Here is a 20726-nt window from a genome sequence, read left to right as displayed (position 1 = left end):
CAGGTTAGCACCCGGACTCTTCTACGTCGAAGCCATGCTGTTGTTATAGCTGCAGTATGTGGTTTTGCATTGTCCTGCTGAAATAAACAAGGGCTTCCCTGAAATAGACGTTGTTTGGAGGGAAGCATATGTTGCTCTAAAACCTTTATATACCTTTCAGCATTCACAGAGCCTTCCAAAACATGCAAGCTGCCCATACCGTATGCACTTATGCACCCCCATACCATCAGAGATGCTGGCTTTTGAACTGAACGCTGATAACATGCTGGAAGGTCTCCCTCCTCTTTAGCCCGGAGGACACGGCGTCCGTGATTTCCAACAAGAATGTCAAATTTGGACTCGTCTGACCATAAAACACTATTCCACTTTGAAATAGTCCATTTTAAATGAGCCTTGGCCCACAGGACACGACGGCGCTTCTGGACCATGTTCACATATGGCTTCCTTTTTGCATGATAGAGCTTTAGTTGGCATCTGCTGATGGCACGGCGGATTGTGTTTACCGACAGTGGTTTCTGAAAGTATTCCTGGGCTCATTTATAATGTCATTGACACAATCATGCCGATGAGTGATGCAGTGTCGTCTGAGAGCCCGAAGACCACGGGCATCCAATAAAGGTCTCCGGCCTTGTCCCTTACGCACAGAGATTTCTCCAGTTTCTCTGAATCTTTTGATGATGTTATGCACTGTAGATGATGAGATTTGCAAAGCCTTTGCAATTTGACGTTGAGGAACATTGTTTTTAAAGTTTTCCACAATTTTTTTACGCAGTCTTTCACAGATTGGAGAGCCTCTACCCATCTTTACTTCTGAGAGACTCTGCTTCTCTAAGACAAAGCTTTTATAGCTAATCATGTTACAGACCTGATATCAATTAACTTAATTAATCACTAGATGTTCTCCCAGCTGAATCTTTTCAAAACTGCTTGCTTTTTTAGCCATTTGTTGCCCCCGTGCCAACTTTTTTGAGACCTGTAGCAGGCATTAAATTTTAAATGAGCTAATTAAGTGGATAAAAGTGTAAAATTTCTCAGTTTAAACATTTGCTCCGTTATCTATGTTCTATTGTGAATAAAATATTGGCTCATGTGATTTGAAATTCCTTTAGTTTTCATTTTATTAAAATTTAAAAAATGTCCCAACTTTTCCGGAATTCGGGTTGTATCATAACTTATCTAACATAATGTAAAATAAAAGTATATAATAACATTATCATAATGCATAACAGATTAGCAATTTATATACATTTAACATTATCTTTAAAATTGTAAAAAGCACAATGAAGTCTGTTTTACATCGCACATAAGCAGCCCTGCAGTGTAAATCCAGCAGCATTTTTATTTTGTTTCTACTCAATAGCCTTAGAAAGCTGTTCTTCTGCATCTGTGGTTGTGAAATGTTGACTTTCATGAATGCAGCCACAATGCATGCAGCCAATAGGAATGAGTCTCTATGAGTGCTCATTCTGGATAGTGCATTTTTTTCTGCATGCACATTGCAAAAATAAGCTTAGGGCTGAACTACTTGCAAAGCAAGTTGCACAGTACTTCTTATATGTGTGTAAAACAAGTTTATGTTTCAATTACTCTGAAAAAAGCACTGAGATGGCATGCATGCAATGACCAGCACCACACAGAATCTGCAGAACTAAACACCTGTCAGTGAATTAATAGCTCTTCAAAGCACTTTGCCTCTGATGTTTATACTTTGAAAGAACAAAGAAAGGTGCAGAAAATGTGGACAGGAAGTGTATATCTTGTAAAACCATATCAAAACACCAGAACACTGTGAGGTGAATCACGAATGAACATGTACAAACCATCTCTGCCGCTGAGAGGTTGGGGGTGGCATTCAGGGTGAAAGAAGAGATGAAGATAATTGAATTATTCAGGATTACAAGGTTTACAGACACAGAAGTGCAAAAGACACATACGGATTCTAAAAATCTCATAACAGGTACGATGTCCTCAGAAACTGAAACTTCCATAATCCCCTGGATTATTGAAATCGGAATTAAAAACGGTCTTTAATATAGTGGGGTGAATGCTGCCAGCCAAATACTGCATGCTTTGATCTAATAATATTGTGTGCCAATCATGTTGGCTGCTTCTGCTGTTTGTATGTTTATGACACATTACTGAGAGCATTTCTTTTTCCTGTATCAAGAATTGTCTCATAATCCTATTTCAAAGCATGTGAGCAACAGGGTCAAAATTATTTACAACAGCATTTTTAGCATTCAAATTTGCACACTGTGTCCTAGCCAAAATTCTAACTTTATGATACACAGTACATACACAAGTACCGTGGTACAGTCGTAATAAAGATTGTGCTTCAGTCCAATAATGCTTAGTACTTGTATGGTATTACAAAAAGAAAATAGATTTAACAGAATAAAAATAGGGATACATAATATGTATTATTACCACATTGATTACCTGTCAATATTTGTAATCCTCATATTGATCATTGTCTTCAATATTGCTGATTATCTAAATGAAAGATAAAAAAAACAAAAAAAAAAAAACATAAAAGACTAAATATGCTCACCTGCATCTCATCCAGTTTGGACTGGATGTCTGGGGTGAAGACAGCTGGTCCACAAATGAATGGATCAAATGGTTCTGCTCCAAACAGGTCTATATCTACAGCAGAACCAGATCAACAAGTAAAGCGTCTGTCATTTAGCAGACACTTATATTAAAAGTGCAATAGTTCATGATCACCCCTTGCAACTGAAAATGTATAACATTTATATATATACAAATAGAAATTAATATATAATTAATGTATACATAGAAAAAAATCAGTGAAATTCTGAACTGCATACTAACAAATGTCTCCATTCAACATCTATACTCTGGCTTTATTTGTTTTCAACTCCAATGGACCCTTTTATGGAAAAGCATATTACATTAGCAATTATCGATTTTGCCTTCAGGAAATTCAGGTGGTTGAAAATATAACACATTCATCTAAGTGAGACAGCAGAAATAACGAGCCCCCACCTCTGTCTTTTTTTGGAGGCAGGTAAGGAGATGAGATGCCGTTACAGTTCAATCGTTGCGTTATTGGAGATTCGGGGGTGAATGGAAGCATATCGAATATGTCAGTGGAGGTCGCTCTAGCTTGTATGCTTCCAGCCTAATAACGTAGAAATAAAATGTGTCAAATGCGTCAAAACCAGTCCAAATGTAAGATCAGACTCAATCCGTGTGATAAGAATTTAATTGTAAATATAATGTATAGGCTACATTTTATTCTTTTTTTTCTTTTCTTTTTTTGTTAGAAAAAAGTGATTCTCAAAAAGTGTGGAGACTTCTCTAGCTATTAAATCTTAAAACTTACACGATTTTAATTTACTGCGTTCACTCTTAAAAACAAAAGTTCAATAAGGGTGTTTTTGCAGTGATGACATAGAAGAATCATTTTTGGTTCCCAAAAGAACCTTTCAGCGAACAGATCCTAAAATAACAATTTTTTGTAAAAACGTAAAAAAATCTAAAGAATTAACTTTTTTGACTATGAAGAAACGTTTCTGCATTTGAAAGGTTCCCTGGATGTTCAAGGTTCTTCTTAGAACCACTGATGCCAATAAAGAGCCTTTCTTTTAAGAGTGTTGATGGGAGAAACAAATGAGGTTTGTGTTAGTTTCTTCTTCTCTTACAGGGACAGTTCACCTATCCTCAATTACTCACCCTCAAGAGTTTCTTTCTTCCGTTGAGTACAAAATAAGATATTTTTAAGAATTTTGGTTTAAACAGCTGATGGTAGCCAATAACTTTAATAGCATGGGGAAAAATCATATTTAAGTCAATAGCTATACTGTCAGCTGTTTGGTTACCAACATTTTTCAGAATTAATTTTTATGTGTTCAACAGAAGAAAGAAACTCATATATATTTGGAACAAGTAGAGTTTGAGTAAATGATGACAGAACTTAAATTTTCGGGTGAAAGTATGGCGTGCACTGCAGTTATGTAAGCAAACAACATTATCCTATGCATGCCAGAATGAAATGGATGAGGAAACAATTTTAAATTATAATTGGTTATCAAACGATTTTGCCCATCAAAATGACCACTTTTACTGTAATTGCATGTGCATTTAAGGGCTTGACAGTTACAGTCACAATCTTGTGTTTCATAAATGAAAACACTGGGTTTGTAAAAATATGAAGGTGAGTAAATAGTAATTTTTTTAAATGATTATTTTAACCCAACTGTTCCTTTTATATTGCACCTGCAAAACAGTATTACTTATTCATCTAATTTAAACTTGCTACACAAAAAATAACAGAATAATGCATGCCTACATATAAAAAGTTAGTCACAATTTTAAGGTCCAATTTTCGGGCCATAAACAAACCATTAACTACAGCTTTTGCCTCAATAAACTACTCATTTTGTGCATATTAACACTTAGTAAAGTACTTGTTAAGTTCAGGTATTGGGTATTAGAGATGTAGAATATGGTCATGCAGAATATGTGCTTTATAAGCACTAACAAACAGCAGATATAGTAATAATAGGTATGCTAATAAGCAACTAGCTAATAGTGAGAATTGGTCCATATACTAAAATTTGTAATTGAATCACATGCAAAGTGCACTGTGTACTTTTTTGTGTACGAGACATTTACACGAGGTCGTGGCACAATGTAACCACTTGTGGACTGTGAGTGGGTGAGCTTAGCAGGAGGCTGGGTGAGCAAGCTTGCTGATTGGCTGGAATCGGGTGAGCTGACAGGCGTTAGAGTGACAGAGGAGATCTCTAGGCTGGACAGTGATGTGACATCATCACCACACCAGGACAAGGCAGACGGCTTCTGCAAAATGTACGGCTCATTAGAGACATTAACATGCAGGTGCTGAAGAAGGGCACTGGGGGTTGGGGAGAGAGACAGAGAGAGAGAGAGAGAGAGAGAAAAAGACAGATTGGAATGGAGAAAAAGGGAAAAACAAATGGCAGGGTAGATAAAAGAGAAAAACAAACACATTTTGATGAACTGAAAGAGAACAGAATCATTGAGATTGGCAGGAAAGAGCAGCATTCGACTGGAATGATAAGCAAGTCTCATTTCCTACTGAACGTACTGGCGAACAGCGAGAATCCATCAGCTGATCCTCCAGCTCCTTAAGCTTCTTCTTCAGTTTTGAGTTCTCCATCTCCAAATCCTGAATCTTCAATTAACATAAGCACATTACACAAAAAGGTTCACATTTTCATTTGTCAATCACATGAAGACATTCTACATAAGTCTACCGCAGCCTGCTCACGGGATTATGAGCCAGTGAATTTCTGGTTACATTTGCCTATCTATACCCATATTTACACTTCAAAGGAAGCTGAGTTTTAAGCGGCATTCAGTATCAATTATGAAAAGGAGCATTTATGCAGACATTGTAATGCGGCATACAGTAAATGTATTTACACTGGAATCAGAATTGAGGGAGAGCTAAATCTCTGATTCTTCTGCATAGCTGTCAAAAAGATTGAAATCAGCAAAGTACCAGTTGTGTCCAGTAGGTTGATCAACTTTGTCTGAGATATTTATCCTGAAAAAAGTAATAATTGTTGGTATGGGCCTCTTTCCCATGTTCATATTTTCAGTATTTACTATTGCCATGCGGATTCTCAGATTGACAAAGTTTGTAGTACACAAGACTCAAACTTGTTAGATGAAAGCTATTTATTGACAACAACCCAAATAATAAGTTCTTCCCTTTCTAAACCCTTGTGTGCAAAAGTTTGCTCCCCATATCTCCCCAAGCACCGTCACATCCATATTTTCCACAGTTTTTCTTATTCTTCCCTCATACTATACAAATCATTTAAAAACAACCGCAAGCTTTCCTCCATGTTGTTGTTTGTTGACATGTTTCCAAGAATCAGCTCTCAAACTGATGGGTGTTTCTTCAACTACAGGCACTTTTATGTCTCAGGGGTTGATATTTTATAAAAACTAACAGCTTTTAACTTGAAGATGATATTAAAACAGTCTTGGAAACTTTTTAGGGAAACTTTGCTACATCATTTATTTTTAAATAACTTTTATGTATATAATTTTACCCTTGTCCCAGACCCACATTCTAACTTAAACTATTAAAATCCATAATACAAAAAATAATTATTAAATGTGAAATATTTTGTGTGAAAATTACATTAAAGGGGTCATATGATGTTGCTAAAAAGAACTTTATTTTGTGTATTTGGTGTAATGCAATGTGTTTATGTGATTTAACATTATTTAAGAGCTGTAATCGGGCCTTAAAATTTAGGCCCGACAGGACCCGAGCCCGACAGGTTTCGGCCCGAGCCCGACAAGTACATTTTGATTGACAGCTTTTTAAAAGCCCGAACCCATTTACAGCCCAACATTATTCAAATGTGCGCACACACACAGCTTTTTTTCCTTGTGTCAAGAATGAGTCATTTATACATGTTTTAACATAATTTATTCATAACTAACGTAGACTAGACCACTTGGAAGTTGGAATAAAGAAATAAAATAAGTCCTCTGTAGCCTAACATCATAACATCTCACTCTAAATAGACATAGGCTCATTTAGCCTATAAATAGACCAACGCACCAATAAAAAAGATTTTTTTTTAAACAAATTAAATTAAGATACATTTGGATTACCCAATAGACACACACTGCTCTTGGATCTCTCGTCTCCTGTGTCCCGATCGTTACAGAAGGACTCCATCAGATCAGATCCAGCGGTGTGTGATTTTGTCTCCGTTCCCCAGCCAGCATGGAGGAGCGGAGGAGAAGATTCAGCAAATTAACCACCCTCCGTCAAAGGGGGAATGAGGTGGGTGGTGTGGCACAAGAGTTCTGGACTTTGGCGGAAGGATTGGGGTATAATGATGAGGCCCTGAAGTACCATTTCAGCGACTGCCTGGATGACCCTTTGCCTGGGTGGGAAATGAAGGGGCTGGAGATCCTGGACTTTTGGGGGGTTCACCAGTTACCTCCAACATCATAGTCAATGGGATACACAGACCACACCCTTCTCTCCAGACACGATGGCCGCCAGCCCATTGCCACAGCACAAGATGGCCACCAGCCCAGAGCCACTGCACAAGAGGGCCGCCAGCCCAGCGCCACTGCGCAAGATGGCCGCCGGCCCAGCACCACTGTGCAAGAGGGCTGCCGGCCCAGCGCCACAGCGCAAGATGGCCCCCGGCCCAGCGCCACTGCACAAGATGGCCGCCGGTCCAGCGCCACTGCACAAGATGACAGCCACAGGTGACCCTCCAGAGTCGGGTCAGGTCACCGTTGACCCTCCAGAGTCGGGTCAGGTCACCGTTTACACTCCAGAGTCGGGTCAAGTCACCGTTTACACTCCAGAGTCGGGTCAAGTCACCGTTTACACTCCAGAGTCTCCAGAGTCAGGTCAAGTCACCATTAACACTCTTAAGTTAAGCACTACCACAGTAAGACCTCAGGAGTCAAGTCAAGTCACTGTTGATCTTCATGAGCAAAGTCAATTCAGCAGTGTTCTTCATGGGCAAAGTCAAGTCACCGACTATCTTCATGAGCAAAGGCAAGTCACCATTGATCTTCATGACCAAATGCAAGTCACCAATGATCTTCATGGGCAAAGTCAAGTCACCAGTGTTCTTCATGGGCAAAGTCAAGTCACCAGTGTTCTTCATGGGCAAAGTCAAGTCACCAGTGTTCTTCATGGGCAAAGTCAAGTCACCGACTATCTTCATGGGCAAAGGCAAGTCACCATTGATCTTCATGAGCAAATGCAAGTCACCATTGATCTTAATGAGCAAAGTCAAGTCCCCAATGATCTTCTTGAGCAAAGTCAAGTCACCAATGATCTTCATGAGCAAAGTCAGGTCACCAATGATCTTCATGAGCAAAGTCAAGTCGCCATTGATCCTCCTGAATCCAGTCAAAACACCACGGATCTACTAGAGTCTCTCCACGTCTCTGCTGAACTACCAGAGCCTCTCCACGTCTCTGCTGAACTACCAGAGCCTTTCGACGTCTCTGCTGAACTACCAGTCTCTACACGTCTCTGCTGAACTACCAGAGCCTCTCCACGTCTCTGCTGAACTACCAGAGCCTCTCCACGTCTCTGCTGAACTACCAGAGCCTCTCCACGTTTCTGTGGAACTTCCAGAGCCTCGTCACATCTCAGCCGAACTCTCTGAGCGCTCGACTTATCCTGTCGAGGCCACCCTTAACCTGTTCATGTTCTCTGTTTCAGACTTGCCTAACCAGACTTGCTCTCCTGTGTCATCGATCCCACTGTGGTGGTCTTCGGCGCCGCCCTGGTGGGCTCCTGTCCTGACCGCACGGCTGTGGTGGTCTTCTGCGCCGCCCTAGTGGGCTTCTGTCTCGACCGCACAGATGTGGTGGTCTTCTGCGCCGCCCTGATGGGCTTCGGTCTCGACCGCACCGATGTGGTGGTCTTCTGCGCCGCCCTGGTGGGCATCGGTCTTGACCGCACGGCTGTGGTGGTCTTCTGCGCCGCCTTGGTGGGCTTCGATCTTGACTGCACGGATGTGGTGGTCTTCGGCGCCGCCCTGGTGGGCTCCTGTCCTGACCGCACGGCTGTGGTGGTCTTCTGCGCCGCCCTGGTGGGCTTCTGTCTCGACCGCACGGCTGTGGTGGTCTTCTGCGCCGCCCTGGTGGGCTTCTGTCTCGACCGCACGGATGTGGTGGTCTTCTGCGCCACCCTGATGGGCTTCGGTCTTGACCGCACCGATGTGGTGGTCTTCTGCGCCGCCCTGGTGGGCATCGGTCTTGACCGCACGGATGTGGTGGTCTTCTGCACCACCCTGGTGGGCTTCTGTCTCAACTGCATGGCTCCAGTTCCACCAGATCCAGCCGGGATACTTGCCCTGTCGGCTTGGCCCTGGGCCCCGAACTTTCTGTTCCCTCCTGGTCTTGTGTTTTGTTTCTTGTTTTTCTTTTGTTTTTTCTCTGTTTCCTTCTGTGGACCTGGCCCTCCGTCCCTCCCCCTTGTCCTCCGCCGGTCCTCCTCCCTCCTGGTTTCCTTGTTGTTGTTTCGTTTTTGTTTTTTGCACTTCCTGTCTCTGTTTTCCTCTGTTGCCTGGCCCTCCGTCCCTCCCCCTGGTCCTCTGCTGGTCCACCTCCCTTCTGGTCTCTGTATTCCTTGGTTTGTTCTTGTGTTCGGGTGGAGCATCTGGTAGCTGCTCCCTAGAGAAGGGTGTAATGTCACGGTGTCTGGTCTGTGTTTCCCCGGGTGTCCACTAGTGGTCTCACTTCCCCATAGGCACCTCACCGCAGGCATACATTTCCCACAAAGCCTTGTCCCTTCATCACTGTAATTGCACACCTATTAATTGCACTCAGGTGCCTTCACTTTCATAGTCATTATCCTGTCTATTTAAACCGGTCTGTTTTCTGTCTGTGTCATGGAGTCCTTATTTTCTGTCACCCAGTTTCCTTGTGTTCTAGTTTCTTGTTTCCTGTTTCTTGTTTCCTGTTTAAAAGAGATGGTCTTCATCCCTCCTGGGGTGGCGCCACTCTTCTCTCTAGAAATATGGCAAATAGTCTTAGTGTTTATACTTGACTAACTGGGGCCCAGGTCAGGAAGCAGACAGACTGGCTAAACCGACCGTCTGCTAGCTGCCTCCCGTCACAGAGGTCAGTTAATTCTCAGCACATAGAGACTTTTTCACCTAGATATCACACTATAGAGACTGTATCTGTTCCCCGAACTAGTAAAAACAAAAAACGTCCAAACCAAGTTAAGATTAACAATTTAATTGAGGTTCAACAAATAAAAAACAGAAGCAATATGGATAAACTAATGATAAAGCTTGGCTTATTGAATATCAGATCCCTTTCTACGAAAACACTTTTTGTAAATAATATGATCACTGATCATAATATAGATGTACTCTGTTTGACAGAAACCTGGCTAAAACCTGATGATTACATTATTTTAAATGAGTCCACCCCCCAAGATTACTGTTATAAATATGAGCCGCGTCTAAAAGGCAAAGGTGGAGGTGTTGCTTCAATTTATAACAATGTTTTCAGGATTTCTCAGAGGGCAGGCTTCAAGTATAACTCGTTTGAAGTAATGGTGCTTCATATAACATTATCCAAAGAAACAAATGTTAATGATAAATCCCCTGTTATGTTTGTACTGGCTACTGTATACAGGCCACCAGGGCACCATACAGACTTTATTAAAAGAGTTTGGTGATTTTACATCCGAGTTAGTTCTGGCTGCAGATAAAGTTCTAATAGTTGGTGATTTTAATATCCATGTTAATAATGAAAAAGATGCATTGGGATAAGCATTTATAGACATTCTGAACTCTATTGGGGTTAGACAACACATTTCAGGACCTACTCATTGTCGAAATCATACTCTAGATTTAATACTGTCACATGGAATTGATGTTGATGGTGTTGAAATTATTCAGCCAAGTGATGATATCTCAGATCATTATTTAGTTCTGTGCAAACTTCATATAGCCAAAGTTGTAAATTCTACTTCTTGTTACAAGTATGGAAGAACCATCACTTCTAACACAAAAGACTGCTTTTTAAGTTTTCTTCCTGATGTAACCAAATTCCTTAGCATATCCAAAACCTCAGAGCAACTTGATGATGTAACAGAAACTATGGACTCTCTCTTTTCTAGCACTTTAAATAAAGTTGCTCCTTTATGCTTAAGGAAGGTTAAGGAAAACAGTTTGACACCATGGTATAATGAGCATACTCGCACCCTAAAGAGAGCAGCCCGAAAAATGGAGCGCAGCTGGAGGAAAACAAAACTAGAGGTATTTCGTATTGCTTGGCGGGAAAGTAACATATCCTACAGAAAAGCTATAGACCTATAAGACTATAGACCCCCTGAGGAACAGTTCCACTCATTCTCTACCATAGTAGAGGAATAATTGTATAAACTTGTTAAATCATCTAAACCAACAACATGTATGTTAGACCCTATACCATCTAAGCTCCTAAAAGAGGTGCTTCCAGAAGTCATAGATCCTCTTCTGATTATTATTAATTCCTCATTGTCATTAGGATATTTCCCCAAAACCTTCAAACTGGCTGTTATTAAGCCTCTCATCAAAAAACCACAACTTGACCCCAAAGAACTAGTTAATTATAGACCAATCTCGAATCTCCCTTTTCTGTCCAAGATACTAGAAAAGGTGGTATCCTCACAATTATATTCCTTCTTAGAGAAAAATGGTATATTGAGGATTTCCAGTCAGGATTTAGACCGTATCATAGTACTGAGACTGCTCTACTTAGAGTTACAAATGATCTGCTCTAATCATCTGATCGTGGGTGTATCTCTCTATTAGTTTTATTGGATCTTAGTGCTGCGTTTGACACAATTGACCACAACATTCTTTTGCATAGACTTGAAAATTTTGTTGGCATCAGTGGAAGTGCATTAGCATGGTTTAAATCGTACTTATATGACCGCCATCAGTTTGTAGCAGTGAATGAAGATGTATCCTATCGATCACAAGTGCAGTATGGAGTACCTCAAGGCTCAGTACTAGGGCCGCTACTCTTCACGCTTTATATGTTACCCTTGGGAGACATCATCAGGAAACATGGTGTTAGCTTTCACTGTTATGCTGATGATACTCAGCTCTATATTTCTTCGCAGCCCGGTGAAACACACCAATTTGAAAAACTAATGGATTGCATAGTTGATATAAAAAACTGGATGACGAGTAATTTCTTACTGCTAAATTCCGAAAAAACAGAGGTGTTAATTATAGGACCTAAAAACTCCGCTTGTAATAACCTAGAACACTGTCTAAGACTTGATGGTTGCTCTTTCAATTCTTCGTCATCAGTTAGGAACCTAGGTGTGCTATTTGATCGCAATCTTTCCTTAGAAAGCCACGTTTCTAGCATTTGTAAAACTGCATTTTTCCATCTCAAAAATATATCTAAATTACGGCCTATGCTCTCAATGTCAAATGCAGAAATGTTAATCCATGCATTTATGACCTCAAGGTTAGATTATTGTAATGCTTTATTGGGTGGTTGTTCTGCACGCTTAGTAAACAAACTACAGCTAGTCCAAAATGCAGCAGCAAGAGTTCTTACTAGAACCAGGAAGTATGACCATATTAGCCCGGTCCTGTCAACACTGCACTGGCTCCCTATCAAGCATCGTATAGATTTTAAAATATTGCTTATTACTTATAAAGCCCTGAATGGTTTAGCACCTCAGTATTTGAATGAGCTCCTTTTACATTATAATCCTCTACGTCCGCTACGTTCTCAAAACTCAGGCAATTTGATAATACCTAGAATATCAAAATCAACTGCGGGCGGCAGATCCTTTTCCTATTTGGCGCCTAAACTCTGGAATAACCTACCTAACATTTTTCGGGAGGCAGACACACTCTTGCAGTTTAAATCTAGATTAAAGACCCATCTCTTTAACCTGGCATACACATAACATACTAATATGCTTTTAATATCCAAATCCGTTAAAGGATTTTTAGGCTGCATTAATTAGGTAAACCGGAACCGGAAACACTTCCCATAACACCCTATGTACTTGCTTCATCATTAGAAGAATGGCATCTACGCTAATATTTGTCTGTTTCTCTCTTGTTCCGAGGTCACCGTGGCCACCAGATCCAGTCTGTGTCCAGATCAGAGGGTCACTGCAGTCACCCGGATCCAGTACGTATCCAGACCAGATGCTGGATCAGCACCTAGAAAGGACCTCTACATCCCTGAAAGACAGCGGAGACCAGGACAACTAGAGCCCCAGATACAGATCCCCTGTAAAGACCCGTCTCAGAGGAGCACCAGGACAAGACCACAGGAAACAGATGATTCTTCTGCACAATCTGACTTTGCTGCAACCTGGAATTGAACTACTGGTTTCGTCTGGTCAGAGGAGAACTGGCCCCCCAACTGAGCCTGGTTTCTCCCAAGGTTTTTTTCTCCATTCTGTCACCGATGGAGTTTCGGTTCCTTGCCGCTGTCGCCTCTGGCTTGCTTAGTTGGGGTCACCTCATCTACAGCGATATCGTTGACTTGATTGCAAATAAATGCACAGACACTATTTAACTGAACAGAGATGACATCACTGAATTCAATGATGAACTGCCTTTAACTATCATTTTTGCATTATTGACACTGTTTTCCTAATGAATGTTGTTCAGTTGCTTTGACGCAATGTATTTTGTTTAAAGCGCTATATAAATAAAGGTGACTTTGACTTTGTTTCCTGTTTGTTTGTTTTTTGGACTGATGTTTGGTTATGACCCCTGCTTGTTTTGATTCTGATATTTGGATTACCCAATAAACACACACTGCTCTTGGATCTCTCGTCTCCTGTGTCCCGATCGTTACAATTATTCACTCATTATTCTCATTATAAACATGGTCAAAAGTTTTCCACACCTCAGACTTGGTTTTATTTGCTGGTGCAACCAAAACATAGTCGCCAGAGGCAAGCCTCCGTTACACCTACTCAGCATCCATTTTCGCATCTTTCTCGCGCTAATCGAAACACATCACATGACCGCTCGTTTACCTCGCAAACCGGAGCGCGAGCCCGAGCCCGCGTAAGATGATATAAATTAAGACCGAACCCGACCGAATCCGTCGGGTCCCATCGGGTCTTCTCTTATGGGTCTGTTGTGAGATTTCAAAACAATGCAGTTTAGTGATATCTGGTTTGCGACCAAATCATTCGATGTAACCGGATCTTCTTGAACCAGTTCACCAAATCGAACTGAATTGTTTGAAACAGTTTGCATCTCCAATAAGCATTAATCCACAAATGACTTAAGCTGTTAACTTTTTTTTACTTGGCTGACACTCCCTCTGAGTTAAAACAAACCAATATCCTGGAGTAATTCATTTACTCAAACACTATACTGACTGAACTGCTGTGAAGAGAGAACTGAAGGTGAACACCGAGCCGAACCAGATAATGAACGAAAGATTGACTCATTCTCGAGTCAAGAACCGGTTGCATCAGTTTTCGGATCACCAGTAGTTCTTTCGGACAGTTCGATTCAATAAACCGGTTGAAGAAAACAGTTCACCGGTTCTTTTGCGCTCGACGTAATGGCGTCATTGGCGATGATTGCCCTTGATTCAAGCCTTCGGTTTACCCACGCTCATAACATTAGCACAGAATCAGTTCAGAATCAATCACCAAAAGAATCAGTTCGGTTCAGACACTCTGTGTGTCAGTCTGCTTCACACTGAATCGGACACGCTGACAGAAACGGTTCTTGACTTCAATGCTGAATAAAGTCGTAGTTTTTGCTATTTTTGGACCAAAATGTATTTTCAATGCTTCAAAAAATTCTAACTGACCCTCTGATTTCACATGGACTACTTTGATGATGTTTTTCTTACCTTTCTGGACATGGACAGTATACCGTTCACACAGTTTCAATGGAGGGACTGAGAGCTCTCGGACTAAATCTAAAATATCTTAAACTGTGTTCCGAAGATGAATGGAGGTCTCACGGGTTTAGAATGACATGAGGGTGAGTTATTAATGACATCATTTGATTTTTGGGTGAACTAACCCTTTAACATACTGTGATGCCTTGTCCCAGCGCGATGAAACAAAACAAATAAAACCCATTACAAACTAGGCATTTGTTGCATCCAGTGGGGACATAATTACTGATTATAATGACTTATACGGTCTTTTTACTTGCGTATCACATCGCGCCGCATAAACAAAAAAACCATGTCTGCATTTGTGATCAGAGAAATGACAAACAAGAGCTACTCTGTATCTATCTGTATTTTTATGCTCTACTGTTAGTGTTATCTGTATGCACCAAGGGTCTGAGAGTAACACAATTTAAATTCTCTGTATGTATGATGCTATGTAAATTGCTTTAAAATCACACAAAAATATAAGCTCTAATGAAGTGTTCTTGGTTACCAGAGACAGCATGCTTAAGATTAAATAATATTTGAAGAAAACACAAAAATTAAGGTAAATATCAAGAATATTATTACCATAAATTAGACAAAATATGCAAAAAGTTTGAAAATATATAACTCATGATATACATGTATACTGTGTAATACCTGCTTGGAAAATAACCATAGCTATATAAAAAATACATACCGTAATTCCTCAAATAAAAGCCGGGGCCTTTATTTACCTGAACTGCAGAAGGTAACAGGCTTTTATTTGAAGCAGGCTTTAATTAGAGGCAGGCCTTTATTTCTAATTCCATCTGTTTGATAAGTAATTTTTTAAATAACCCGTTTTAAATTAAAAGCGTTCCAGTGAAATGATAAATGATTTTAAAAGCGATAGCGTTCCATTGGACAGAGATCATAACATTAGCACAGAATCAGTTCAGAATCAACCACCAAAAGAATCAGTTCGGTTCAGACACTCTGTGTGTCAGTCTGCTTCACGATGAATCACACATGCGCAGTATCATCAGCTCCTCGGTTCTCGAATCGGATGCCTCTGACAGAAACGGTTCTCGGTTCAGTGTACTCGTGATCCGAAAACCGATGCAACCGGTTCTTGACTCGAGAACGAGAAACGCTCCAGCAGTGGGCGTGTACGTTCGTTATCTGGCTCTGCTGCACAAATTTTCCCCCGGCCTTTATTTGTCCATGTTGACCAAGCCCCCAGCCACTATAAGAGGCCCGGCGTTTATTTGACTATCGTTTTTATTTGAGGAATTACGGTATATTTTTTCCACCACCACCACCATTTACATCACTGAATGCTGTTAACATCAAATTAAACTGAGATGGAGAGAATTTTCATTGCATTCAGAGATAAATAACAATTCTCTTGATGAATCTTTACTGTTGGACAAATGAAATAAATAGTGAAAAGTGTGTTTAGTGTGAGTCAAAGTAAGCTATTTTCTAAAACTCCACAGGGCCAAAAGTGCCTATAGTTGAATAATCCCCCTGGTGTGAGTGTGTTTGAGTGAGAATGTATTCTGGGCTCATATCTCACATCTCGAATATGTGAGCAATATTCCAAGAACATAATCTTACTCGTTTCTGAAGGTTTCCAATCTGTTTTCTTGTCTCTACATCTTTTCCACCAGACTCTAGGAACTTTTTGTAGGCGAGATCAAAGGCTTGTCCAATAGCAAGAGTGATCTCCTCCGCCTGGGTGAGATTTGCACACACTGCTATCATTAAGCAAATCAGGTTTTTTGTGTATGTAACTTTTGTTAGATATAACAGGCATATTTACTTACACATTTTTCACTGTCAAATACGTAACACAGGTGTTTCTTCGTCTCAGGTTCTGTGCAGATAAAGGTGAAGATTCTTTTATCTGTTTTGTCGTCTGCACAGAAGGACATTCTGTGAAGTTGGCAGTTGTGCTGCATCTCCTGGAACAGGAAAGAGAGTTGAACTCAGATGAAAAGCTCACTGGTATGACTGACCTATTTTGAGGCAAAAAGCAACAAATCAAAAACAGCCTAGAGGAAAATATTGGTGTCTCAGGAGAATGAACTGTGTTCTCATTTATGTTTCAACAATTAAGTTGATCATACATAGTTCTCGATGGCCCACTCCCAAAATCCATTTATGGTTTAATTTGTGAGATATTCTTTATTTTAACTATCCTGAAATCACATTAATTTTCATATACAGCCCTAAAATCAATATCCAATATAAGATATTTACATGGAAAATGAACGTGGTTAGTGAATTGTACAGTAAATTCATTATTGAACTGTAAATGATGATTGATACAGTAAACTGATGGAAAAGTGTTTGTTTTACAGCTGATGTGATTCTGCATGTCCTTTCACTCATTCACACTGACAAGCATTACAGCATTAAGTCTAAAGAGGTATACTGCAATTGTAAATTCACTTAGTGTTTGAAATTTCCCCATCGTTCCCCTTTGAGCATTAACTGCCCAGAAGCGATCCCGATGCCCAGAAGCGATCGCCCTTGGTTATTACTGATTTCCCGTGGATGTGCAGGTACTGTGATTCTATCTACAACACCATCTCACGTTACACATGACAGCAGAATTGATTTCTCATGTGAGTAGATTCTGCTATTTAACAACCTGCCACCTTTGCCTTATAAATGGAAAATAGGCATTTTGTCTTTTGTTTGTATTCTTAAGTTAGAGACGTTTCAAAAGTCAGTTTGTTTCCCACAATGTTTTTAATATTTATTATTCAAAGGCTAATTTATAATTAATATTACAAAGAGTTAAATGTTTTTGGAAGATACATTTGAAAAATCTCATTTATGATTTTTTGTTCTACTGTTCACAAACATTGGATCTCTTTTCAGATCCTGACAGAGCTATTTTGTTTTGAACAAACACAGCTAATTGTATTTATCAAGTGCAATTGGTTACTTTAGTTCAATTATTTTAGTATTGGAATAAAATAACTGTCAGTTGTGGTAACGGCACTTAAATTGGCATGACATTAAATAGTAAATGTTTGAAAGATAAGATAGCACATTTAATTTTCTGCTAAACTGCATTTCATTGTTCTGTCAGAGCAGGTGTGAGGACGGTAGTGGGGTAGTTCACATAAATTACTGTGACTTTTTTAAAAGTCTAAATTAGGGTTGCCATGCATGAAATCACATCAGCTATGTGGTTTTATCTTTATTCATAAAGCACTTCCTGTAACTGAAAATAAAATGATTTTTATATTTAAGAAAACCTACCTTGGTTTTAGGGTCCAATATCTTCACACCATATATAGAGATCTGAAGCTCCACTTTAGGAGTTTTCTGCCCCTCTGACTTCTTGATGTGCCTTTGAAACTAAGGAAGCAGAACACACTGGGCAAATACATACTATCAAGGGAAAAGCAGATATAGAGCCGGAGGTGTTCACCATTTTTTAAAGGCTCCTGGAGAGCAGTAGAGCATCAGGTGAAATGAGGTGCTCAAACACGTCTCTAGAGCAAAGCACTGACCTGCAGAAAGTCCAAGCTGGACATAAATTGGGCGAAAGAAATATCACCCAGGAAAAGGACATTTTTATTGTGCCCTTAATCTGTCCCCTAAAAATCCCACCATGAATGAGTCACAGCTTTATTTCAGTCTCAGTTTTAGTTATAAGCAGAGACCTGTGTATTGACTGTTTGGTTCAGTTATTAAATAATAACACAGAAATTATATTCACATAAGGAAATGTGAGTTTGCCGGTGTTAGGGTTGCACTGCAAAGCTGTTCATCAGCCAAAAAGAGCCACCTAAAAATCAAATAAGGTGCATCCCAAATCATGTACTTATGCACTATTCTATGCCAGTATGCAATTTAAATAAACCGATTAGTGTATTCCCACAGAACATTCCAAAAGAAAATGCACTTTAAATACCAGGATGATGCACTTAATTTAAAAAAAAAGTGTGGAATGTTGGACACTTCAAGCACTCAACTACATAATTAATAAACTAAATGGAAGAGAAAATAGTGCATAGAGCATAATTTGGGATGCAACTACTGTATATAATTGTTTCTGAATATGGCTTAGGCCAGTGATGTAGATTCAGTGATGTAAGTTTTATTTTATTTTTTTTCATTGTTCACTAGGTGAAAATCATAAGCAGATCACTTAGAAAAATAATAGTACACCAACTCTAAACAGGTTAGTGTGGTATTTAGAGTATTAATGTCAGCGACAGGGTAAATGATAACTGAAGACAAATGGTCAATAAAATATAACAATAAAATACAGAATGTTCCTTTATAATGATAAGATATGAATAAATTATGAATCACATTTTAATTATTAAACATTTCATTATTTTTACCAATTTTTAAATAATTATTTTACCTACAAGCTTTTGCCTTGTTTTATTTGGCACTCACATAAAATTGCAATGCAGCTTGAGCCTGTTATATGAACTTTGGAAGTAAACTTGGCCTTTTAAACGGTCTGTATATAATTTAGTTATATTTAATTATCACAGCTGTTTCTGCCCCATAAACAGTCGAGAACCGTGAGCACGTTTTATAACCCATAACCCATGTGTCTGTGAACACACTACCTTCAGCTTCCTGACGGCCACACGGACCATGTCTGTCCCTTTGGGCTGCTCCACCTCTGTGATTCCCAAGAACTACATGAACACACAGCAGACACAAACCACAAACCATAAATAAAACATTAGTTAAGTAATATATCCATATAATGTACTGTATGATGGGCTGATAAGCATAGGTGTGTGTATCATTTTGTACTGGTGGCTGGTGATAAAAACTGATGAAGGTCATAGAAGGGGAGTTCGCTGAGCTCTCATAACACTCCCTCCACACACACTAACACTCTCAAGTGCATTTAGTACATTTTTAAAACATCACTACATCCATCATAGCAACAGCTTTAGTGAAGCAGGCTATCTCTCTCACACACTTATGCACACACATCTCACATCCCAAAGTCAAAGAAATTGTGTACACTGTGGTACGCAGTGTGCATTTGCTGTTTAGGATGGCCCACAAGGTGCTAGACCATGTGTATGTCCCCCTACTGTGTAGTAAATATAGTAGAAGCAGAGAGAACTACAGGAACAAATAAGAAATATGTCTCAAACTCTACCTTTGCATTATACACAACATGACTTCTCACCAAGGCTTCAGGTGTGTGCATGCTGGGTTTATCTGGATCAAAAAGAGAGAAAAAGTTGATTATTTTCTTTAAAGTTGATTATTGATTCTCCTGCACAGATGACATTGCATCTTTACCTCAGAGACCCCTTAAAATCTCTCAGCATCAACACAGGTCTCATACTGTAGGTCCTCCCCCATTTTAAGTGCTTTAAACTTTAAACAATAAGCCCACAAAAGACTCAAACACAAACACACACACTAAAAAGCATGTTTTTCTTTCTGAGGTATATAATGTGAGGATAATAACACTGTCATGCAGTACTTGAGATCACAGCAATGCACGGCATGACTAAATTAAAGTGATTACTCCTGTATACTCTTGATTACTCGATATTACTATTGTTTTATTTATGCTGCTGTTGTTGCATTTGTTGTTGTCATGATTCATGAATTGGCTGTCTCACACTGAGGTGTCTGCGTGAGTGTAATTGTGTGGGTGTGGTTACTTGTGTTGATTAGTGTCACTAGCTGTCGTTGATTTCACCTCCCTTTATATGCCAGTACTTTCCCTGTCATGTTGTCAGATCGTTGTGGTTGTTCCTTGGTGTGCGTCCTGTTCTCGTGTCTCGTCAGTTGGATTTCGTCAGTTCTTCGTGTCGTCTGGATTTCGTCAGTTCCTCGTGTCGTCTGACCTGTGTCTTTATTCTGACTCCTTAATTAAAAACTTATTTACTTGCACCTTGCATCCTCTTGTTATTTCATCACAGAATGACCTGACCAAACCATGGATACAGCAAGCACTTCCCAGCTCAAGGATTTCATCGCTCACAGCATCTCACGAATGGACCAACAAGAAGAAAACATTTCAGGCACAGGTCGTGCGGTGCAAGCACTCGTGAAGCAGGTGTCTGAGCTCACCCAACAGGTACAACTTCTACGGACTCCCACTGTGCCCCCCACGCCATCCGTTCCCCCACCACCAGCACCTGCAGCAGCAGAGGGACCAGAGCCACGCCTACCCACACCAGAGGAATATTCCGCTGAGCCTGAATTTTGTAGAGCATTCCTCACGAGATGTTCCATGCATTTCGCTTTACAGCCACGTACTTTTCAGAGCGAACAGACAAAGGTTGCATTTGTATTAACCCTGCTGTCAGGGAGAG

At 40.0% G+C, this 20726-nt stretch overlaps 1 protein-coding gene across 3 annotated transcripts in view; it reads right to left on the bottom strand.

Moving 5' to 3' along the window:
• The window catches only part of LOC132161441 (PTB domain-containing engulfment adapter protein 1-like), a 73169-nt gene that overhangs the window by 1130 nt on the left and 51313 nt on the right, over nt 1-20726 (bottom strand). For 2 of the 3 annotated variants that reach the window (XM_059571497.1, XM_059571496.1), the window contains 9 exons: nt 19553-19614; nt 19002-19073; nt 17671-17769; nt 16221-16358; nt 16012-16128; nt 5096-5182; nt 4642-4827; nt 3010-3145; nt 2552-2646 (listed from right to left, as the gene is read on the bottom strand). In XM_059571497.1, the coding sequence (XP_059427480.1) occupies nt 2552-2646; nt 3010-3145; nt 4642-4827; nt 5096-5182; nt 16012-16128; nt 16221-16358; nt 17671-17769; nt 19002-19073; nt 19553-19614 (992 nt within the window). The remainder of the gene's footprint in view (nt 1-2551; nt 2647-3009; nt 3146-4641; nt 4828-5095; nt 5183-16011; nt 16129-16220; nt 16359-17670; nt 17770-19001; nt 19074-19552; nt 19615-20726) is intronic. The other variant, XM_059571498.1, reaches the window with a different exon arrangement.

The sequence above is a fragment of the Carassius carassius genome, chromosome 17 (genome assembly GCF_963082965.1).
Source record: "Carassius carassius chromosome 17, fCarCar2.1, whole genome shotgun sequence".
Lineage (NCBI taxonomy): Eukaryota > Metazoa > Chordata > Actinopteri > Cypriniformes > Cyprinidae > Carassius > Carassius carassius.
The sequence above is the reverse complement of the archived record's forward strand: the minus strand, read 5'-3'. Positions and strand labels throughout refer to the sequence as shown.